General features: G+C 53.5%; 5 protein-coding genes across 5 annotated transcripts; 4 read left to right on the top strand and 1 right to left on the bottom strand.

Annotated features, from left to right (window-relative positions):
- Nucleotides 1-782: 782 nt before the first annotated feature.
- On the top strand, nt 783-8,030 carry PG985_004963 (uncharacterized protein; the record flags this gene model as incomplete). Its single annotated transcript, XM_066824732.1, has 18 exons — nt 783-1,007; nt 1,253-1,282; nt 1,338-1,626; nt 1,778-2,049; nt 2,098-2,314; nt 2,368-3,140; nt 3,205-3,378; nt 3,444-3,609; nt 3,667-4,014; nt 4,067-4,190; nt 4,238-4,309; nt 4,367-4,417; nt 4,471-4,535; nt 4,583-4,748; nt 4,801-5,343; nt 5,400-5,780; nt 5,877-6,055; nt 6,682-8,030. The coding sequence occupies 18 exons, from the start codon at nt 783-785 to the stop codon at nt 8,028-8,030; spliced, it is 5,424 nt and encodes a 1,807-aa protein (XP_066687892.1).
- Nucleotides 8,031-9,789: 1,759 nt separating this feature from the next.
- Nucleotides 9,790-11,387, top strand: PG985_004962 (mannan endo-1-6-alpha-mannosidase DCW1; the record flags this gene model as incomplete). The annotated part of the gene is made up of 4 exons (XM_066824731.1): nt 9,790-9,871; nt 9,933-10,012; nt 10,076-10,639; nt 10,671-11,387. 4 exons carry the CDS (start codon nt 9,790-9,792, stop codon nt 11,385-11,387), a joined length of 1,443 nt encoding a protein of 480 aa, XP_066687891.1.
- Nucleotides 11,388-12,185: 798 nt separating this feature from the next.
- PG985_004961 (uncharacterized protein) lies at nt 12,186-13,136 on the top strand (the record flags this gene model as incomplete). Its single annotated transcript, XM_066824730.1, has 1 exon — nt 12,186-13,136. The coding sequence occupies one exon, from the start codon at nt 12,186-12,188 to the stop codon at nt 13,134-13,136; it is 951 nt and encodes a 316-aa protein (XP_066687890.1).
- Nucleotides 13,137-13,353: 217 nt separating this feature from the next.
- PG985_004960 (uncharacterized protein) lies at nt 13,354-14,181 on the bottom strand (the record flags this gene model as incomplete). Its single annotated transcript, XM_066824729.1, has 1 exon — nt 13,354-14,181. One exon carries the CDS (start codon nt 14,179-14,181, stop codon nt 13,354-13,356), a length of 828 nt encoding a protein of 275 aa, XP_066687889.1.
- A 1,070-nt stretch (nt 14,182-15,251) lies between these two features.
- PG985_004959 (Lon protease-like) lies at nt 15,252-18,633 on the top strand (the record flags this gene model as incomplete). The annotated part of the gene is made up of 2 exons (XM_066824728.1): nt 15,252-18,395; nt 18,472-18,633. The coding sequence occupies 2 exons, from the start codon at nt 15,252-15,254 to the stop codon at nt 18,631-18,633; spliced, it is 3,306 nt and encodes a 1,101-aa protein (XP_066687888.1).
- Nucleotides 18,634-21,928: the final 3,295 nt, after the last annotated feature.

The raw sequence follows: 21,928 nt of genomic DNA, 5'->3' as shown, positions 1-21,928 counted from the left end.
TGGCTATACCCCCTGCAACAAACAGGTTCTACCCCGGACCCAGCCACATCGGTCCAGCGATCCAGAGCCTAACGTCACCAAAGCTTGGCATACGCTTGAAACATCGCACCGGGCGCTGCTGCTATTTGCATCGCTTCGTATTCTATGCGCCCGGCGAGATAATGGTCAAATCTCCATCAAACGAGAGGAACAAAGAAGAAAACATCCACTCATGGGTCGGTTGTGGTTCGTGATGATCCGGTTGCGTTGCCGGCCACGAGATTCTAGAACCTGGAACCTGGCTAGAACTTGGCCGGATTCCGGCTGTGCGTCTGATCTCACTTCAGTGGAATCGCGACCCAGAAGTACCCAACCTTATTTATAGGCGCCTACCAAGATGTCGCATTTCTTCCCACAGTCGCAGAGAAGTGCGACATTAAATAGGTTGAAAGCGAATATGATGAGATACAGGTCGTACGCACTGGCGTCCATAGCCTTTAATGTGGTAACGAATGCACTGCATCAAATTGATATGTAGCTCAGTTTCTAAGGCGTAATTGGGGATCTTACTGCCCAGAGATATTCATCTCGCTTCCTTTGTGTCCTGCACCTCTTATTGGAGAGGATTCTTTCGATGCTGCTTATCTACGACCCTGCAGACTTCAAGCCGCGGCGTGGCAGGCACCTTATATACTGAAGCACATACCCGCAGATGTCTTCCAAAGCTCTAATGGCCCGGAAATGCTCTTTTTCCCCTTGTGCAAGTTCACATTGTGTCCTCATTTAGGAAATTGCAGCAAATCATGAATGCAACATCTGCGGCCGGTTGTACGCTGGCTGCTGAGGGCTGGTTTGGGCCGACTGTGCAAGGATGCCGAGACAAGTTTGACTTTACCCTGTCTTTTGAGCAATACATCTTCACCATCTTTCCAGCGTCCGCTTTGCTTATCGTCGCACCCTTTCGAATCTTTCACTTAAGAAAACTCCCTGCCGTCGTCGGGGGGAGCCTCCTCCGCCAGTTGAAACTGGTGAGGTCCCCCCACATGTTACTTACCATATGCTATCAAGATACCTGTGACGAGTTCGCCTACTAAACTTTCACCTCGTAGGCCGCCCTTGTATCGTTGGCTGTTCTGCAGCTGGCTTATTGCATCGTCTGGGCAACATGGTCTCCCGCGGGCTCATCATTACGGACAGCAGCAACAGCAGCGGCAAGTATTTCGTTCATGGCCACCTTGTTCGCATGCGTGCTGTCGTACTCTGAACACACCAGATCCGTGAAACCCTCATCTACCTTGAATACGTATCTTCTAGTATCCCTTATACTGGATATCGCAACCCTTCGGACCATATAGCAGAGCCAGTTCACCGTGTCGATACAAGCTGTAGCCACTGCTTCGTTCTGTTCCAAGGCAGCCATTCTCGTCCTCGAGGCCATCGAGAAGCGTAGGTACATCCTCGATAAAGGGTACAGCCGTAGCCCCGAGGAGACCAGCGGGATCTATAGCCAGGGCCCGTTCTTGTGGATGAACTCGCTTCTCGGGAATGGTTTTCGCCAGCTGCTCAAGCCCGCCGACTTGTTTCCGGTGGAAGAGTGCATGTCTGCTGCTGTGCTGGACGACAGGTTCTGGAAGACTTGGCAACGATGTGAGTATACTGGGTTGTTCTCCCAAAAGGGGCCACATACTGACATGCATTTCAGCCTCCGAATTAGATGAATACAGGTTATTGAAGGTGTCCTTTAGTGCACTTCAATGGCCGATTGCTGTGGCTGTAATTCCTAGACTTATTCTAATAGCATTCACGATATGCCAACCTCTCCTACTCAGTCGCTTCCTGTCTCATCTGCAGAGCACTCTGGAGCCTGCGAATATTGGCTATGGACTTGTTGCAGCATACGGTATCGTCTACTTCGGAATGGCAACATCCTCGGCTTTCTATTACAACCGCGCGTCCCGTATGGCGACCATGCTTCGGGGAATGCTCGTCTCCGCAGTGTACAGAAAGACGATTGAAACCAGCGTTGCTGCTACCGATGAATCTGCGTCTGTGACGCTTATGAGCACTGATGTAGGTCCGACACCAAACTGATACGAATATCACAGCTAAAATTAGCAGGTCGAAGCAATCGTCAGAGCCGCGAGATTCATCCACGACATATGGGCTGATATTGTGCAAGTCGCCATTGCCACATGGCTGTTGAGTAGGCAAATTGGGCCTGCAGCAGCAGCTCCCGTTATCGTGTGTATGATTTCCCTCGGGCTTACTCTGTACATGAGCCCCAAATCTCAGGGGGCAATGGGTGCTTGGATCGAGAAGGTTCAGCGACGAGTTGGTAAGTGCTGTTGGAATATTGCAACGAAAACGCTAAAACTGAGCCTTGATTAGGCGTCACGTCGAAGATGTTGGGCCATATGAAGGGCATTAAAATGTCCGGACTTACAAAGAGCCTCGCAGCGTCCATCAATCAGATGAGGGCGGATGAGATCGATGCTGCCGCGCCGTTCCGCTTGATTTCGTCACTATCTGCCACCATTGCTCAGATTCCTGTCCTCCTGGCCCCGGTTGCCACTTTTACTTTCTTTGCTGTAATATCCCTCCGTACTGGACAGACCTTTGAGGCCACGAAAGTCTTCTCGTCCCTCTCGTTTGTCATTCTACTGGCCGCGCCTTTGTTCGGGACCTTGGAGGCGATCATCACTTCGTTCTCAGCACTCGCTTGTCTGGAGCGAATCCAAGAATATCTCAACGAGCCACCTCGTCGCGATGGGCGAAGAATTAATCTGTCGCCACCAACTTCAAGTCAGCCACAGGGGCATGCTCCGAGTAGACTCAGTCAAGTGTCACAGCCCATACTTGACGATGTATTTGAGCTTACAGATGTATCGGCTAGACCTGCGTCGCTCCAACAACATGCCAGCGATAGCCATGACATCCAGCTGCAAAATGCATCTTTTGGGTGGATAGATGACAGCAATTTCATCGTCAATAACGTGAGTTTCGTAGCGGAGGAGAGCCAATTCGTACTCCTAGCTGGCCCTGTTGCCTCTGGGAAAAGCACACTACTGAAGGGACTGCTCGGAGAAGTGCCGTTCACCTCAGGTACTGTCACACTAAGCCGTCATAAGGTGTCATGGTGCGACCAGACACCATGGCTAACAGTAAGTGACCCATTGTCGTTGCAACTAGGGCTGGAAATGTACTCATTACATAATTTGTTATTAGAACGCGACTATACGAAAGAACATTATCGGGTTTAGCCCCTATATTGCAGACCTGTACGAGCGAGTCGTTCATGCTTGCGACTTGAACAAAGGCTTCGCACAATTACCCGACGGGGATGAGACCGTGGTGGGAAGCAAAGGTATATCGCTGAGCGGTGGACAGAAGCAGCGAGTTGTAAGTCGGACTCATTCACATGTTTCTCTTTCTCTACAGGAAACCAGTTTAATGGTAGGCAATAGGCACTTGCAAGGGCTGTGTATTCGAAGCCACAGATCGCCCTGTTCGACGATGTATTTAGCGGGCTTGATGACCGCACATCGAATACAGTCTGTAAGCGGTTATTTGACAGTGGCGGAGGCCTACTCCGAAGCTGGGGTACGACCATTGTTCTAGCGACGCATTCTCGTATGTGCAGAAGATGACCACCTTTCAACACTCTCATCGTACTGAAGTTTGTTACAGCATGTGCTTTGCCAATGGCTGATGTCGTCGCCATGCTTCGACAAGACGGCTCTATCGAGGAGATGGGTACGTTGCAAGAAGTCTCGGCTCGCCCTGAATTCACTGAGTTGTTTTCGACATCCGACAAGCACACCGTGGACAACGGGATGACTAGCAATGAGCCAACTACGAATGATGGAACTAAATCACCACCAAAGAAGTTACCGGAAGATGATAAGCCCACTGACAAACGTAGACAGCTTGGTGATCATGCAGCTTATGGGTTTTACTTCTCGTCGCTGGGGGTAGCGTTTGTTGTCACTCTGCTCGTCCTCGAGGTTTTTACTGCCTTCTTCCAGACTTTCTCAAGTAAGCCACGTTGCCCCTTGTATGTTTCAACGGATGACTAACCCGTTATTAGGTGTATGGCTCAAATGGTGGACTGATGCTAGTGCTGCCGAGGGCAATCAAGAGATCGGACTCTATCTTGGTGTGTACGCAGCTCTGCAGGTCGCCGGAGTCATCTCGTTCTTTGCTATAACCTGGTAAGCCCATTAGCTCTCCTGTCATGGTCTATGCTCATGCAGGATAGGTTTGTTCTCCTCAAGGTCATTGAGAAATCAGGTCTGGAAATGCATCGCAGATTATTGCATGCAGTAACACGGTATGGTAACCCTTCTCCACATACAGCAGGAGTAATACCTAACCCATGCATATATAGGGCCCCTTTATCACTGTTCACGACCGAAGACACTGGATCAATCACCACAAAGTGAGTTCTTCAATTTCCTACAACACCCTACAACAATGACTAATGCCGCGGAGATTCTCTCAGGACTTGGGTCACCTTGACCATAACCTCCCTATGGGGATGCTTGTAACTATTAACAGTAAGATGCTTCGTACCGCTAGAGAGCTTCGAGGTTCTAACGAACAGGTCTTCTCGTTTGTGTCGCGCAAGCCGTCCTCATCGCGTCGGCAACATGGTATCTGGCGATCAGTTTTCCCATCCTGGTTGGCGTCATCTACTGCCTCCAGAAGGCTTTTCTGAGAACATCTCGCCAGTTACGACTATTGGACCTAGAGGAAAAGGCCCCTATTTAGTAAGTGATTGCCATTGGTAAAGCCTGCCTTCAGTCAAGCTGATCCAGCCAGCACACAATTCATCGAGACCCTAGGAGGCCTCGCGACCATCCGGGCTTTTTCGTGGGGAGGACCTTCGACCGATCTTAATCACGAACTCGTTGATCGATCGCAGAAGCCGTTCTACCTGCTGTTGATGGTGCAGCAGTGGCTTGTATTGGTTCTCGACCTAATTGTCGCTGCTCTCGCTCTTCTTGTGGTTGGTCTGGCAGTCAGATTGCGGGAGACGGTGTCGATTGGGTTCACTGGCGTCTCATTGGTGCAACTTATCACGTTTGCCGAGACCGCAAAGATGCTGATTCAATGGTGGACATCGCTCGAGACTTCGATCTGTGCCGTCTCGAGGATCAAGCAGTTTACAGAAGATTCACAGGACGAGAACCTGCCGGGTGAGAACCAACCAATACCGGAACATTGGCCTGCTTACGGATCGCTAGAAATCCGTGGTATTTCTGCTTCGTACGGTGAGGGGGGCAGGATACATAAAGCTTTGGACGATATCACCGTCTCTATCAAGGCCGGAGAGAAGATCGGTATCGTAGGAAGAACCGGAAGGTATGTCCGACATGTTGCTACTAAAACTCACGTTGCCTTGTTGACACCAAGTCTAGCGGCAAGTCATCTTTGCTCCTCGCCATAGTCAGGATGCTCAACCTTTCAGCGGGGTCCATCGCCGTTGACGGGTTGGATTTGGCCACCCTGCCTCGCGAGGAACTGCGATCCCGACTCATCACGATCACGCAAGACCAATTCTTCCTGCCTGGCACTGTGCGACAGAATATCGACCCCCATGAGTCATCGACGGTGGAGGATATCAAAGCCACGTTCTCGAAAGTGGGCCTCTGGGATACCATCCAGGAGAAGGGCGGTCTCGACGTTGCGTTCGAAGAGGAAATGCTCAGCCATGGGCAACGGCAGCTTTTCTTCCTTGCCAGGGCGATCCTGAGAAAGGATTGTGGCAGATTGGTCCCTCTTGATGAGGCTACCAGCAGGTGAGTTTGCAATGCATGTATGCTATGACATCCGATCCAACTGGGCTGGATCGCACTTCTTCTGATTACTTGCTTACTGTAATTTTCCATGTGTAGTGTTGATCAAGCTACTGAAGCACGCGTTCAAGAGCTCATACGGGAGGAATTCCGTGAACACACTGTCATCGCTATAGCTCATAGACTAGAGACGATAGTCGACTTTGACCGCGTGGTAGTGTTGGAGAAAGGCTACGTTGTTGAGCAGGGGAAACCAGGTGATCTATTTCGGGGCCAAGGTCCGTTCAGACAGCTCTGGAACACAGCTCACTAAAAGCTACCGGGGAAGCAGTAACCAACGGTTGTCTTTCTGCCTCGAAGACAAATATACGATGCGTGCTGCAGATGGCATTATGTATAACATAGTAATATTTCAAGCACAACCCATTATGATGATTGCATGAACATGTCATTTAGTCTAGAGGTCTAAAAAGGCGACTTGAGGCAGCGACGGTGACTCAGATGAAAGCTCGGACCATCAATCACAATATGATCATGTCATGCCCGCCCTATTAGTATTCAATGCTTATTTGACCCAGGACCAAGCACCAAGGATGGGACCAATTAGGATGACTCAAACGTCACCTATCTTCTCTGTATTATATTTCCACATTGCCGGCGTTCTCTTTTCCAACATTAAGTTTGTTTGCCCAGCTCTTTGAGGTGCCTGTTGCGGAAGGAAGGGCTGTTATGCCTAAAAAACGACACCAACCGAAGTACTCCAAGCCGCCGTCAACTGCCCCGCCATCCCTCAGTCTCTCGAGGGGCTCCTCATCGTCACAGACGAATCCTGGTAGGCACACATGACGCCGCAACCGCTGCCGCTGCGCATATACTCTTGGCTGACAAGCAACAACTCCAACAGACCATGCACGCTCAGTCAACGATATCCTCTCTGACCTCCGGCGGAGCAACCTAAACTCCACCGGCGCATCGCACGGCAGCCTGCTCCCGCAAAACTCACCCAGCGTCCCTCCCAGCATTCGCCACATCTTTCAGATCCCCGACGCGCCGGCGCCCCCTCCGCGGAGACCGCAGCGACGAGGCCTCAACGGGCGAAGACTGCCTCCAGGACCGCCGCCTCCGCGATCCTGGTTGGCATTGTCGCAATCTAGGCATGCCCCATCCGCCCAACAGCATCCCGCAACGTCCCACATCCAGAACTGGCCCCTGCCGGACGCCTACTATCCAGAAGATGGCAGTTTGGTCGACCTTACCCTACGCCATATGGCAAGCGATTGGGTGACGCAGAGAGATTGGAACAGGTTCTATTTGTATACCCTCCCTGGCGGTATGCGATCGGCCTTGTTGCATTATGTTTCTACCCTGCACGAAGCTGGCGTATCTGCCGCAGATATGCGCCTAGTGCTAGGTGGTCCTTCAGAGTCCGAATTGGCCGAGTACGAACTGGAGAAGCCGGACTTGAACAAGTTGAACAAAGACATCTTCCATCTGGATCTCACCGGGTCGGTTGGAAAGGGGTTGTCATTGAAAAGCCTAACCGACCTACTGTTTGTAGCACCGCAACAACAGCAGGGCGAGGTCGAAGTCCAAGACTCATGGGATGCTCCAGAGCTAATCTCCGTGCCGACAAAACTGTTGCCCAACCTTACACATTTGTCACTGGCCATGTCGCCCACTTCGGCCCAGAGCGCTTCGTGGAGGCAGCTTCTCATCCTTGCCGCCAAGCTGCCAACTTTGACGCATCTCAACTTGTCCGGTTGGCCAGCACCGTCGCTGACACCGAATGCCATGGCAGCCAAGATGGTGTCCCCGATCACCGGAAGAACTACCAACTACGGCGCTACCAACCATTACAGCCACATATTAGACGATGACTGGTCCGAGGCAGTCCTCATCCTGAGGAAGTTGAGCAAAGCTCTCTACAGTCTAGTTTATCTGGATCTCACCGGGTGCGGCGACTGGTTCCCTGCCTTGCGAAAGGAGGCGGAAGGAGAAAACTCGAACAGCTCAGTGGATTGGGCCAGCGATTGGGGCAAGATTGAGGTGCTGAGGCTGTGTTCTGGCTATGCGGCAGATCCCGACTCGACAGCTCAACTCTCGAGGCTTTGGGACTGGAAGCGGCAAGCTGTGGTGGTGGAAAAGAACATCACGTCCCAGAGGGCAGGTCGGGGGCGCTTCATCACCGTGGAGATGGATAAGCTACCCGATTTGGTCGAAAGTCGCGTGGCTGGTGTGACTCATAACGATTGACCAGATGCTCCCAGGGTGTCTACATAAACCTTGATAACAGAGGTTTCTTTTGCCGAAAGTTCAAGCGTTGACGCTTACGGGTCGTTGCCGCTCTTCGAGGTCTGGTGCCCTCCCTAGTCCGTTTAGCTGGAGACCGTCAGCGTGTCGCCCCGTGCCCTTAAAGCGTAAATGAGGTCCTTAGAAAGAACGGGTGGCGGGAAGGGGGGCGCAGAGGAGTATCGGGGCGCAGTTGTCACTTCGGTGGCAATGGACCGAGAAAGCCTGTAGCTTTTCGCTTTTCTTTTTTGATCCAGTGTCGTTGAAAAAAGGTGCACCATATCGGATTCGAACCCTGAGCTTAGCTACCTGTTGTGGTCGTTTGGCTCAGTGGTAAGATGTGCAGTATGTACGGATTGTGAACAGGCACCCGTTTGGCGGTTGTGTTGAATACACCAGAGAGGCCTTCTGGAGTTTGGTCCGATTGTGGTCAAGGGGGACGCAATACCATGTCTCACTTTTACCCCTTGTACTCACGTCCGGGAATTTGTGGCCATCTCTCCTGCATCATTCAACGTTCTTTGTTAGACGTGAGTTGGGCATATGGTTGGTAGATACCATGGCTTCTCTGAATGGCACAAATCGCGATGCGTGCTACAGACCGCCCTCTGCAAGTCTAAGCGGGCCGCAACACACGATCGCAGAGGTCTAGTGACGCAATACGGGCAGTGCCACGAAAGAGAACATTGCCCGATGCAAGCTGTAGTAAAAGAAAGAAGCGTTCAACGTGCTTAGACCAAATCTTAACTTGTCGTTTCATGTTCGACCCCAGACGCTCCCCAGACGCTAAGCTTAGATGCCGGAAGGCAATCAGTGTGGATAATAGCCAATCGTTTCCTGGTACAACCCCTATTCAGGCAAATGCTTTCTCATCGCCCACGCGCTATGGTTTTGCCCGGCCCGTGGGTAGAGGGCAATCGGTATCCATTCCACGATTCGTTCGCGAGCGACGAACGAACGCCTTGCCGCCATATCATTCACCCCTCTTGCCTATGCTACGATTGTTGTGTAAGCGAATTTGTTCAACATGGTCGTTCTAGCCCACTTTTGCCCCGGCGCCCTCTACGTGCTGTTCGTTGGCTGGACGAGAGATCGACCTCACCAACACCAAAGCGCCCAGCTCACCCGTCAGGTTGAACGAAACGTTGGACCACGTAGACTCCAGACGACGTGTATGTGCGGGAGGTGGCTGTTTCGTTACGTTCATAAGGAGTCATGGCCAAAAGGACCGTCCCGGCATGCCAGGCTTGTGGTTTGTGTATATCGGTACCTGCATTTGTGGTCTTGTATGTGTGATTCACATACTGGCCGAAGCGATACACAGTCTTCCCACGACAGTCAGTCTATCTCATGCTGTTCTTTTAACGCCAGGCGGCCATCATCACGACTGTTGGACATGTCATCATAGTCGTCGTTGCCCCTTGGTTTTGGTCGCCCTGTACCTTCTTGACAACTCTCGTGTGGACTGTGACAATCGCTTGCGAAACCTGTTGCTCGCCCGGATTCTATTACACCACGGTTGCCGGATCCGGTTTGCCGTATGCTCTTCATTACGACGACACATAGAGCGCATTGGTCGGCCGACTTCAACTCGTTACCTTCTACGATCTGGGTATATCACGGCGGCTGTATATCTATTCTACTGTATTCTTTTTCACCAGCTAATGCTCAACCCATAATCTTCAACCTTGTCCCGTAATAACCACCTCCCTGTGAGAGCAATATGTTCTTCAAGTCAGTCCATGGTGCTGCCATCCTGGCGAGCAGCTTCGTGGCTCCCAAAGATCTGAACACCAGTGATGTGGGTAAGTCAATGATGCCTCTTTACGCTGCCAGAAAGCCATGGGCTAATTACGATAATCCCAGCGTCCATTCGCAGCGTCGCTTCGACACTTGCCTACGGGACCATGTCTTATTACACCGGGAACATCACAAATACCCCCGAGGTGAGTCCCTGAAGAGCAAGCTGCGTTGATCTCGGATCGTCCCCCTGATTGTGTTTCTCGCAGACGCTTGCTGTATTCCCAGCGCCCGTTTACTGGTGGGAATCGGGTGCATGCTGGGGATCCATGCTGGACTATCAGCACTACACCGGAGATACTTCGTACCACGACGTCATCACACAGGCGCTGCTTTCCCAGGTAGGGCCCAACTTTGACTACATGGTCCCGCGCCATTTTGGAGACGAGGGGAACGACGACCAGGCGTTCTGGTCCTTCACCGTCCTCGAGGCCGCGGAGCGCAACTTCCCGCAGCCCGACGACAGCATCCCCTCCTGGCTCACCATGGCCGAGAATATCTGGAACACCATGGTGGACCGCTGGAACACGACGGCCTGCGGCGGCGGCGTGGCCTGGCAGATCTTCGCGAGCAACCCCAACGGCATGGACTACAAGAACTCGGTCAGCAACGGCGGCCTGTTCCAGCTCTCGGCCCGGCTCGCCCGCGCCACCGGCAACCAGACGTACCAGGACTGGGCCCAGAAGATCTGGGACTGGTCCGAGGGGGTGGGCTTCGTCAGCCAGGACTTCAAGGTCCTGGACGGGGCCGACAGCAAGGACGACTGCCGCCAGGTTAACCCCCCAAGCGTACAGCTATTCGCAGGGCATCTACCTGTACGGCGCCGCGGTTCTCTACAACCACACGCGCGGGGACGCGACCTGGGGCGACCGCACCACGCGGCTCCTGGCGGCCGCGGGAGCCGAGTACTTCAGCCCGTTCGCCAACGCGACTGGCGTCATGGTCGAGCGCATCTGCGAGATCAGCAACACGTGCGACACGGACATGATGAGCTTCAAGGCGTACCTGTCCCGCTTCATGTGGGCCACGACCCAGATGATGCCGTCGACGCTGCCGACGGTCCAGGGCCTGCTCGTCCCGTCGGCGCTGGCGGCGGGGCAGGCCTGCTCCGGCGGGGCCAACGGGACCGTTTGCGGGCATCGGTGGTACGTGGGCGGGTACGACGGCACCGCGAGCCTCGGGCAGCAGATGTCGGCCCTCGAGGTCGTCCAGGGCCTGCTGGTCCAGGAGGCCACGCCGCCGTTCCGGGCGGGAGAGATTCAGCATGTGAAGGGTATGCTTCCTGCTCCTCCTCCTACCTCTACCCCTACCCCGACTCCTACCCCGACTCCATCTCCGTCTACCCAGGGCCCACCTGCTCCTAACTCGTCTCAGCCAACAGCGTTGCCTGATCCCCAAGAGTCATCCTCGACTGCGTCTCTCGCGGCAAGTTCGACTGGTAACACTGGGGTATCGCCTCCTGACTGGCGGTTGATGATGTGCGGCTTGGTAGTGGGATTCTTCGTTTGGCGGTTGGCGTGATGATTAAGTTCTTATCGGGGTATTTGACCGAATCAAGGTATTTATAAAAGGGGAAGGCAAACTGAATCCGTATGTAAGGTTATTTTGGTTCTTCGAAAGGTCTCACGATACACTGAAAGCATTCAATATGTAAAACCCAGTCTAAATTGATGAGCCTTGCTAATGACCTGCAACCTTGACCATGTGTGTTGAATAAGCTAGATGATAGTGGCCTGTACGACACAATATCATAATTACGGGCCTCTTTCTCACTAGGTAGCAGGAGTATTGCATTTCGCGAATGCACTCTTATAAATCTACATACACCGCAAAACAGTAATACTGACCAGGGACAAAAGGTCTGAAACATAATCCACACATCATAGGCCAATGAAGTAGAGTATAAGCAGCATATGTAAACCATGAAGATTTGCTTAGGATGACTCAAGTGTTGCTGTGCTTGGACAAATGCATGTCTCTTTGTTCACTGTGGCCAGCTGGATTAGTCCTGCACTTTTTGGGTGGACCATTTCCCCTCGCCAAACGGACAGACAAAGATATGTGAGTCGTTGCGTTTACGTTTTACCTTTGGTTCACCAATTTACTTTTACCAGTCCTTGTTGGATGTTCCATAGCTTAGAGGAATCTATAAGAGCTATGCGGTGGCAGGCCTAACAGTTCCAGCTCTGTCCTGGTCCCCCAACCATCCTGACTTTGCTTAAGAAAGACTCGCCGGCTGGTATTCAGGATCCTCTCCCCCGGCCCCTGATAAAAACAAACAGCAACACCCACCCTTATATTGTTTACTATCCTCTCACGATGGCACACAGTACTCGAGAGCAGCCCCGGGAGCGTGACCATACATTCTGGGCCACCCACTTTCATCAGCGAGGGTACAAGCGCCCCGGGCAACAGCATCAACACCGGGGCTTCTATCACGGCAGGAGCGGAGGCGTCAGCAGCCAAGACAACTACTTGATTCCAAATAACAATAACCCGGGCAAAACACTCTCTTCTGTGATCTACAACCCGCGCCCCTTCGACCACCCTGAGAGCGAGCGCCAGCACCTGCAGTACCTGCTGGTGGAACAGAACCGACGGGCGGTTCATCTCTTCTCCCAGATCCCCGCCCTCGACGAGGCCCACGCCTTCGGCAGCGCCCACGAGCAGCGGCAGGCGCGCAGGGACCGCGCATGGCTTCTGCGTTGCATCGAAGAAGCCGTCGACCGAGAGAGGGAAATCCTGGTCCGATTGAGTGAGATCCAGGTAGAGATACTGTGTCGGGAGCGCTGGCACATGGTGGATCAGCAGAAGGCATTTCGCCGGCAGCAGCATGGCGCCTGGGGCTATGGTTGGGCCGGCGAGGGTGATGTATCAGATCGACAGCGAGGGCAGAGCAGAGGCGCAAGTCCGCGGCATCATCAAGATAACACTGGGCCTGCTATTGTGAGCAGCTACGCACAGCAACAGCATGTTTGGTCGGCGGATCCCCATTGCCCCTCGATGGCTACTGCGCCTTTGACGGACGTAACAAGATGGTGCCAGGATTTCGCAACGCCTGACGCGGTCGATCAGTCTCGTCTTCGTACTTCGGGAGACCGAACCGGCGGTCACCCTGCTTATCGACCAAGAAGTTACAGCGACCTATCAAATCCAAGCTTTGCAAAAGAGGTTGAAGTACTCCAACATGCTACATCATGCAACCCCGTTCTACCCGTATCACGTTTACCAGATCGGCGTCGAAGCCTACCCATCATGCACTACAATTGAGACGGGGGCGACAGTGGTCATCGATACTCATGTCACATGGCGAAGGAGTAGGGAGAATAGACGACTGAACTTTCGGGTTTCCCGATTGGTCTAGGGTGGAGACGGGTGAGGTTTGGGTGGCCAGGAAAGACAGTTGAGTATTTATCGTATCGCATCTAGAATTCATAATACCCCTAGAAATCAGGCCGCAGAGCTCAATAGAAACCAACGCATCATCTTAAGCAAACTCCCCATTCTGGCCATCATCGAATCCTAAGTCGGCTGCCGAGGGCTTTCCGCGTTGATGTGTATGAGCTTTCGAGCTTTGCGCGCTGGGTGGCGGAGGAAGGATGCCCGGTCCCCTTGATGACGATGCGGAGGGAGGGGGAGGCAACGAGAAGGATGAAAGGGGCGCGCTGCCGCCTTCCGACGTGCTGCTGCTGCTGTTGTCGCCGGCGTCGGGTCTCCGGCGGCCGAAGCGGCCGGGCAGGTTGACGGTGATGGTCTCGCCCTCCTTGAGGCTGTAGTCGCGCTTCTCCTCCTCCTTGCGGTCGGCGGCCTTCTTGGGCCCGCCGCCGGTGGCGTTGAGCTGGGGCTTCTCCCAGCCGAGGGACTTGCGGGCCTCCTGCAGGGCGACGCTGAAGTCAAAGGCGTCGCTGCGCTCCTCGAAGCCGATGCCGAGCGAGGCCTTGCGCCCGGCCTCGTCCTGCACGCGCACGGCGAAGAAGCGCGAGCTGTCCGAGACGGGCTCCACCACGGCGGCGGTCGTGTAGGGCGCAGCTGCGAACAGCTGCCCGTTGCTGGCGTCCTCGAGCACCACGTCCGTCTTGACCTTCTCCTCGTCCTCGCTGCCGCCGGGCACGGCCTCGGCCGTCTCCAGCACGCGCAGCCGCGCCGTAAAGATCTGCCGCTTGTTGCCGTCGGCCGTCCAGCCGGCCGCGACGTGGCCCTTGCCCGGGACCATGGGCGGGATGTTGTAGACGTGCACCTTGGCCGCGATGAACAGGGTGCGCTGGATGGCGTCCGAAGCCAGCGGACAGCCGGTGATGGGATCAATGCCTTCCATTTTCTGCGAGGGGGGGTAGTGCTGTCTTTTTTTTAATTGGGAATCTACTCTTCAAGAAGTGATATGGTGAGATGCGCACTAGTAGTGGTAGTTTGTGTAGGAGAGGGTGTGTGGTATGTCCTTTTTGGGGATTTCAGTTGCCGTATAGTCTAAATAGTTGAAGGAGATGCCAACGTTGATTCGCGCTGCAATAGGGGTCCAATTGACCCCTCGATTACTACATGTAGATGCTAGCTCGGCCTGCCACAAGTCTAGCAGGCACGGGGCCCTCTGATTGGTCTTCAGAAACCCCCCAGTGTCTTTCCATGGCGCTCCTTCCCATGCGCGGATACGACCTCACATGGTGCAAATTGACTGTCGCTGTCGAGGAACAAATACAGTTCAAGAGTTATACGTCTTTATACTAATGCATTGGTCTACTATCGCCTCCAGGTCCCCAAGCGCGTAAGTGGCATGATTGACTGCGGCCGATTAATCGAGCACATATACTGTGTACAAGCGCAGTCCAGTCGCAGTGGGCCGTCGCTGCAGGGCCGGCCCGATGAGCAAAGACAAAGCTCCTCCCTCGGCTGTGTGATGGAGGTGCCGTGGCAAAATGGACTACTTCAATTGATTGAATGGACGATTGCATATGGTATTTTCGGATCAGAATTACGCTCATGAGATACAGATATCATGGATACTGAAGCATGTGGCGAGTGATAATTTAGGTACATAGTTACTGGTTTGGACTGAAATATGGTTGGTTCGTGCGCTAAAAATATCGATGATCCAGCTGCTTCTACGGAGTACGGAAAGCTCCTTCCTCGGCGCTCGGTGATGATGTCGTCTTTTTTTGACGTCCGAGCTTCTCACAGTAGAGCGCCATCGTAGAGCTTTTGGATTATTAAGACAGATTCTAGATGCGACGATAGAGATTCCCATCACCACTTGTACAGGGTTTTCATTCTAGAGCTCGAGCTGGGTTGTTGCACTTGTACTATTATTATTCTTTCCTTTTGTTTCTCCAACTCCGCATAATCATTCCCCTCTCCTTCCAGAACACTGTCGTGTGCCCCCATCACGCCACCATGCTGTGTCGGCAACAGCTGTCGCGGCAGCTCGCCGTGAGAGCGTCGCGAAGGCCGGCTCAACGCCTCTATACCACCGCCTTCTGCCGATCATACTCATTGGGCGCCAGCGCATCCTGCCGGCGTACCGAACAGCTGGTCGCGTGCCCACGACCGACCTCCTCACATCCCGGCTCCCAACCGACAGCCCGCTTTTCCACGTCGGCCGTGCGACGGAAAGAAAAAGACAACGACTTCTTTAATCAAAAAGTCGAGCCTCTGTCGGAAGAGGAGAAAAAGGCCAACCTGGAAAAGAAAGTCGAAGACGTCGCCGAGGCGGAGCTGAGCGAGTCCAAGAGTACCACCTCTGACTCACCCGCTACGGGCGAGGCGGCCGACGGCAAGGGCAGCAGCGCGGCCGGTGGTGCTTCTTCTGGCTCTGGTGGCGATGGATCAGGAGATGGAGGCCGTAAGGGGCGAAAGGGTGCAGACAAGGCGTTGCAGAAGCCCGCAGTACCCGATGTATACCCACAGGTCATGGCCATCCCCATAGCGAAGCGGCCTCTATTCCCCGGTTTCTACAAGGCCATCACGATCAAGGACCCCAACGTCTCCGCTGCCATCATGGAAATGATGAAGCGAGGTCAACCTTACGTTGGTGCCTTCTTGTTCAAGGACGAGAATGCCGACGATGACATCATTCGCAACGCAGACGATGTCTACGATACCGGTGTTTTCGCTCAGATCACAAGTGCCTTCCCCGTCCACGGCGAAGTTAACAGCCTCACGGCCATCTTATATCCCCATCGCCGCATCAAGCTTTCTACGCTCATTCCGCCTGGATCGCCCGAAACGAAGAAAGCTGATGCCGAGCCCGAGATTCCGGATCCTATCCCCAGTAAGACTGACGAGGAAGCGCAGCGGGAAAAGAAGGGAGATGTGGTAGCCAGTTTCGAAGAAGGGGCAGTCACTCCGAAGAAAACCGAGACTCAGACTGAAAAGTACGAGCCCACCTCGTTCTTGCGGAAGTACCCGGTCAGCCTCGTTAATGTCGAGAACTTGACGGAACAGCCCTTCGATCCCAAGAGCCAGGTCATCCGGGCCATCACGAACGAGATCGTGAACGTGTTTAAGGAGGTTGCCACGATGAACAGTCTTTTCCGAGACCAGATATCGACTTTCTCGATGAGCCAGTCGACTGGTAACGTCGTCGCAGAGCCTGGAAAGCTAGCAGACTTTGCTGCAGCTGTCTCCGCCGGCGAGCCTGTCGAGCTTCAAGAAGTTCTAGCAAGCCTCGACGTGGAAGAGCGGATGCAGAAGGCTCTTGTCGTCTTGAAGAAGGAGTTGATGAATGCTCAGTTACAGTCAAAGATCACCAAGGATGTGGAGCAGAAAATCACCAAAAGACAACGAGAGTATTGGCTGATGGAACAGATGAAGGGTATTCGACGTGAGCTCGGGATCGAGTCAGATGGCAAGGACAAGCTCGTGGAAAAGTTCAAGGAGAAGGCCGACAAACTGGCAATGCCCGAGGCTGTTCGCAAGGTTTTCGACGACGAGATCAACAAGCTGGCTCACCTGGAGCCTGCCGCCTCGGAGTTCAACGTCACGAGGAACTACCTTGACTGGCTGACCCAGATTCCCTGGGGACAGCGGAGTGCAGAGAACTTCGGCATCAAGAACGCGATGACAGTCTTAGACGAGGATCACTACGGCCTCAAGGACGTCAAGGATCGTATTCTGGAGTTTATTGCCGTTGGAAAACTACGCGGCACTGTCGAAGGCAAGATTCTTTGCTTCGTGGGCCCTCCGGGTGTTGGCAAGACGAGTATCGGCAAGTCTATCGCCAGGGCCCTCAACCGTCAATACTACAGGTTCAGTGTCGGTGGTCTTACCGATGTTGCCGAGATCAAAGGCCACCGACGTACATATGTCGGTGCTTTGCCAGGTCGAGTCATTCAGGCATTGAAGAAGTGCCAGACCGAGAATCCCTTGATTCTTATTGACGAGATCGACAAGATTGGGCGGGGGTACCAGGGAGACCCTTCTTCTGCTTTACTGGAACTTCTTGACCCGGAGCAGAACAGCTCCTTCTTGGATCACTACATGGATGTACCCGTCGACCTGTCAAAAGTCCTGTTCGTCTGCACTGCCAATATGACGGATACCATTCCTAGACCCCTCCTCGATCGCATGGAAGTCATTAGACTCTCTGGTTACGTGTCAGATGAGAAGAAGGCAATTGCCGACCGCTATCTCGCACCGGCCGCCAAAGAGTTGGCAGGCTTGAAGGGCGCCGACGTGACGCTATCTGACGAGGCTATTGATGAGCTGATCAAGTCGTATGCCCGCGAGTCGGGTGTTCGTAATCTCAAGAAGCAGATCGAGAAGATATATAGAAAGTCGGCGTTGAAGATCGTCCAGGACCTCGGCGAGGAAGCTCTGCCGGAGGAAGAGGCCTTAACGGAAGAGGGCAAGGCCGCCATGGAAGAAGCACAAAAGGAGAAGGAGAAGGACAATAAAGATCCCGTCACTTCCGAGGCTTCCGAACAGGAAACTACAGAGAAGCCCCGAGTCGCTCTGAAGGTTCCCGATACTGTTCATGTCACCATCGACAAGGAAAACCTGAAAGACTACATTGGACCCCCGGTCTTCACATCGGACAGGCTATATGACGTGACACCGCCCGGTGTTACCATGGGTCTTGCGTGGACTCAGATGGGTGGCTCTGCCATGTATATCGAATCCATCTTGCAGTCATCCCTCAGGCCAAGCAGTCGCCCTGGTCTCGAGATCACTGGTAATCTGAAAGCAGTCATGAAGGAATCGTCTACCATTGCGTATTCCTACGCCAAATCCATGATGGTCCAGGAATTCCCGGACAACCACTTCTTCGACAAGGCCAAGATTCATCTGCACGTCCCAGAAGGGGCAGTGCAGAAGGATGGCCCGTCTGCCGGCGTTACGATGACGACCTCGCTGCTTTCATTGGCACTGGATAAGCCTATTAGCCCCACAGTGGCAATGACTGGCGAGCTGACCCTGACCGGAAAGGTCCTCCGTATTGGTGGCTTGAGGGAGAAGACGGTGGCTGCGCGCAGAGCAGGATGCAAGATGATTATCTTCCCTGAGGACAACATGTCTGACTGGCTAGAACTACCTGAGGTAAGTGCTTTACAACCAACCATTGAAGAGTGATAACCCCCATAATGCGATGTGATGCTAACTTCGAGATCTACAGAATATCAAGGAGGGTATTGAGGGCCGACCGGCCAGCTGGTACAAGGACGTCTTTGAGCTTGTCTTCCCGGACATTGACAGAGAGCTTGGCAATAAGTGCAAGATCTGCGAGTGGAAGAAGGCGCACGGTTCCGAATCGGAGAGCGAAAAGAAGGACGAATAGCGGGCTAGACGGTGTATTATAAAGAACAGCATCACATTACCAGGCGTTCCGGGGGCGACATGGGGTTATACGAGTCGACGACATGGTTCGAGGCGACCCAACAACTCCTCTATTCTTTTAATGAACAGCGATACATACGTTGTATAAAAACTGAACTTCCAGTCACCCGTGTAATAATACCGACATTGCATGTTGTTTACACCCTGAAAGATTGTTCATCGTTGAAGTTCTTCCTTTGTTGCTAGGTTTTCATTCGTGTCCTACACATAGGTCTGTGGCATTTAGGGGTCGTATACTGGCTGCCTCCTGATGCTACGTTGCTTCGCTGCTCCGGCCATTGACCAAGCACTATTGTCAAGACAGGCGGGAATGGGCGCTTGCAACAGGTGTACTAACTCCAAGCCGCCGTAAGCCTCGCAGGGCGAAGAACTTGTCAGTTAGACAGTCAGTTAGGCTACTTGGTTACCCACTGCTAGTCAAACCTTGGTAGGCCACCACCACGCTCACTCGAAAGCGGTCGTCGGGTGCTCCCTTGAATAAGAAAACAAAACGTAACCATCGTCAGTCACGAGGGGAGGGGTGTTGGAAAGTGTGCGTGCCCAACGGTGCAAAGTTTGCGGACTAGCGAATTTGTACAACTCATCATGTTCATGACGCCAGTCCATTGGGAATAATAAGTGCCCAACATTCAATGGCTGCACTGCTAAACCCCCCAGCGGCGGCCAAGGGTCGCCAGGAAGGACCCCGAGTGACCTGTGGTTGGTCGGTTGGGCTGGGCTGGAGGGGGCTCGCGGCCGCGGCCGGGGGAGCGAATAGGTACAGTGTGCTTGCTGGGTATGGGTTTGCAAGCAACGCTTTCGTCAATGTTTGTGCGCGCCGGCCGGGGAGAGAGAGTCAGCAATACAGACAGGCATGTAGTATTAGTGGTAGTAGTGATTTGCAGTTGATTGCGTCGCATTGAATTTGGATATATATCTATTCCCACATACTAACAGTAGCATGTAATAGTACCCAGCTAATATACATGCCGGTAGCAAGCTTAGTGGGGGCAAGCGGATTGGCGGGCAGTGAGCAGGGAAAGAGGCAGCGGGAACGAGCGCCCATGCTGGGATCCATTTCTCCCCCCAGCCCCTCGATGATGGAACCTGGAGACAGCGATTCCATGTCCAGAAAGCCGTGGCCAGGTGGTGGCCACCACGCGCTCTCGATCTCGATAGCCATTCCATACATGATCTGCCGCTGCTCCAGCCATGGATGGGCCTTGTAATGATGCATGAGGGGGGGCAGGCACTTTGCCAGAGAGGAGACAGCAGCAGTAGCAGCACGCGCGTAGCAAAGCTTTCATGGTTGTTCGAAGTCAGCACTTACATTGAAGATCATTCACGTGAGCGCGGGAGAGAGTAGAGACTGAGGGAGACGGCTAAAAAGAAGGAAGAATGAGCCGCCGCCGTTTTTCTTCCAGCGACATGACATACATCAACTGGGGGGTCGCAGATGTACCGGTACCGCCTATACACCCAGAAAGCCAGGTGAGGTGAGTATGCAGGTAGGCGCAAAGAAAAACATGGGAGCCATTCACTGCTGGCCAATATCTGACGCACAGCCTCGCTTTTCTATGCCGCGCTGAACCTGCACGGATGGGAGGGAATATATGTATCGCTGCCCAAGTCGCTCCCCTCTCTGGTTGGCGAGGGACGGACTAGATAGGGTAATAGGGCTGATAAAGTTCGGATGGGGGGCTATTGGACCTTACTCTCGACTAGCACGGCCGAGAGATCAGATCAGGTAACCGCGTGATCGGAAGCTTTACGCTTTTCTGTCTCTCGTTGGGTGCCAATTCTGTATTGATGTAACAAACGGCCGGGTTACGGTAATCGGTTGGTCATGGACTTCCATTCTCGCAGGACTGCCTTACGTAGGTGGTATTGGGATTGGAGATGAGCAAAGCGGCTCAAGTCGACGGACGCCGCAACCGTTGGTTCCGGCTCAGCTCCGGAGCAGGCATTATACATACATATGTCTCGCCTTGTTGCATGGCCTCCTTTTGGGGTCTCACCTGGTGATTTTCACGTACATGCCCAAGATATCCCACCCGCAAACGTTTCGGGATATCTCGAATGACATGCTGAACGAGGGGGACTCAAGCAAGTGGCCGCTAACCAAACGGCACGCCATGCTAGTCTCCTAGTCTGCCATGCGCTGGACCACTGGTTCCTCGCTTAACTTGCGTCTAAGCTCGGCGCAGTACCCCCAACCCCATCACACGTCATCCTATCTCTAGACAGATTGGAAGAAAATCGCACAAATCGATCTGGTGGTCTGTGTTGGCGTCGCTTTGTGTCAGGGCGGTCAGAGTCGCTGTGGATGACAATATATATCGTGACCGCTGGCTACATATGTCAGCTTTGTGTGCGTAGTAAGCAACCTGGCAAAAGTCCCTTCTTAGCCCACGCATAGGGCAGACGGGAGTCGGCAATCGTTGCTGGTGGCAGAAGATTTTGCGCGTCGTGAGAAGCTTCTACCCTGACTCTGACCCTGACCCAGAAGCCTGACCGACCTTCACCGACAAGACCGAGCAAATACTTTCACGCAGGTCAGGTCGGATTCGAGGAAAGTGCTGCTTCTTAGTCTCAAGCTAGGCTAGCCGGAGACCCACAACCCGCTGTACTCAGAGATGCGGTCAACGACGCTGCAGGTGAGAGAGCAATGGGCATGAGCATGGGCAGACAGGCAGGTCACAGAAAAATGACTGGTTCCCAAAAAGCAACACTCTCCGGATCGATCCCAAAACGCCCTTCAGCGTATCGTCTTCCCCGTACTGCTCCCCGGGCAGCGTTTAGGTGAGACATAATGGACCTCGTCCCCGCCCAAGCGGCAGATTCTCCGACAGATCCCAGTCGGCCCAGTCTCTCGTAAGATGACGGTGCACACAGCACTCCGTGCTACCTGTTGCTTGCGGTACCATGATAAACACTCGCAGAAGTCGTCAGGGCCAGAACTGCAAGATTCGGCGAGGGAAAATAACCAGGTTGGTGGGGCAGCCGATGCGGGACGGGTTCGCCGAGCTCGAGAGAAGGACGGCTTCTCACGTCTTCAATATTGCACTTTTGGACGGATGCAGTAGGTGAGTATGTATGTGGTGAGATGGCACTCACCCGTAAGCCTATAGGCATCAAGTGGGTATGTTTGTATGCGTATAGGCATGATGGACATCAAATACTGAATACGGTAACCGACGGTTCTTCCCGTCGCATTCTCACGGCTGTGTGACTCTGCAGACGTCTAGAAAGGGAGA

The sequence above is a fragment of the Apiospora marii genome (assembly GCF_038362585.1).
Source record: "Apiospora marii strain CBS 49790 chromosome Unknown utg000003l_segment0_segment0, whole genome shotgun sequence".
In the NCBI taxonomy this organism is placed as follows: Eukaryota; Fungi; Ascomycota; class Sordariomycetes; order Amphisphaeriales; family Apiosporaceae; genus Apiospora; species Apiospora marii.
The sequence above is the reverse complement of the archived record's forward strand: the minus strand, read 5'-3'. Positions and strand labels throughout refer to the sequence as shown.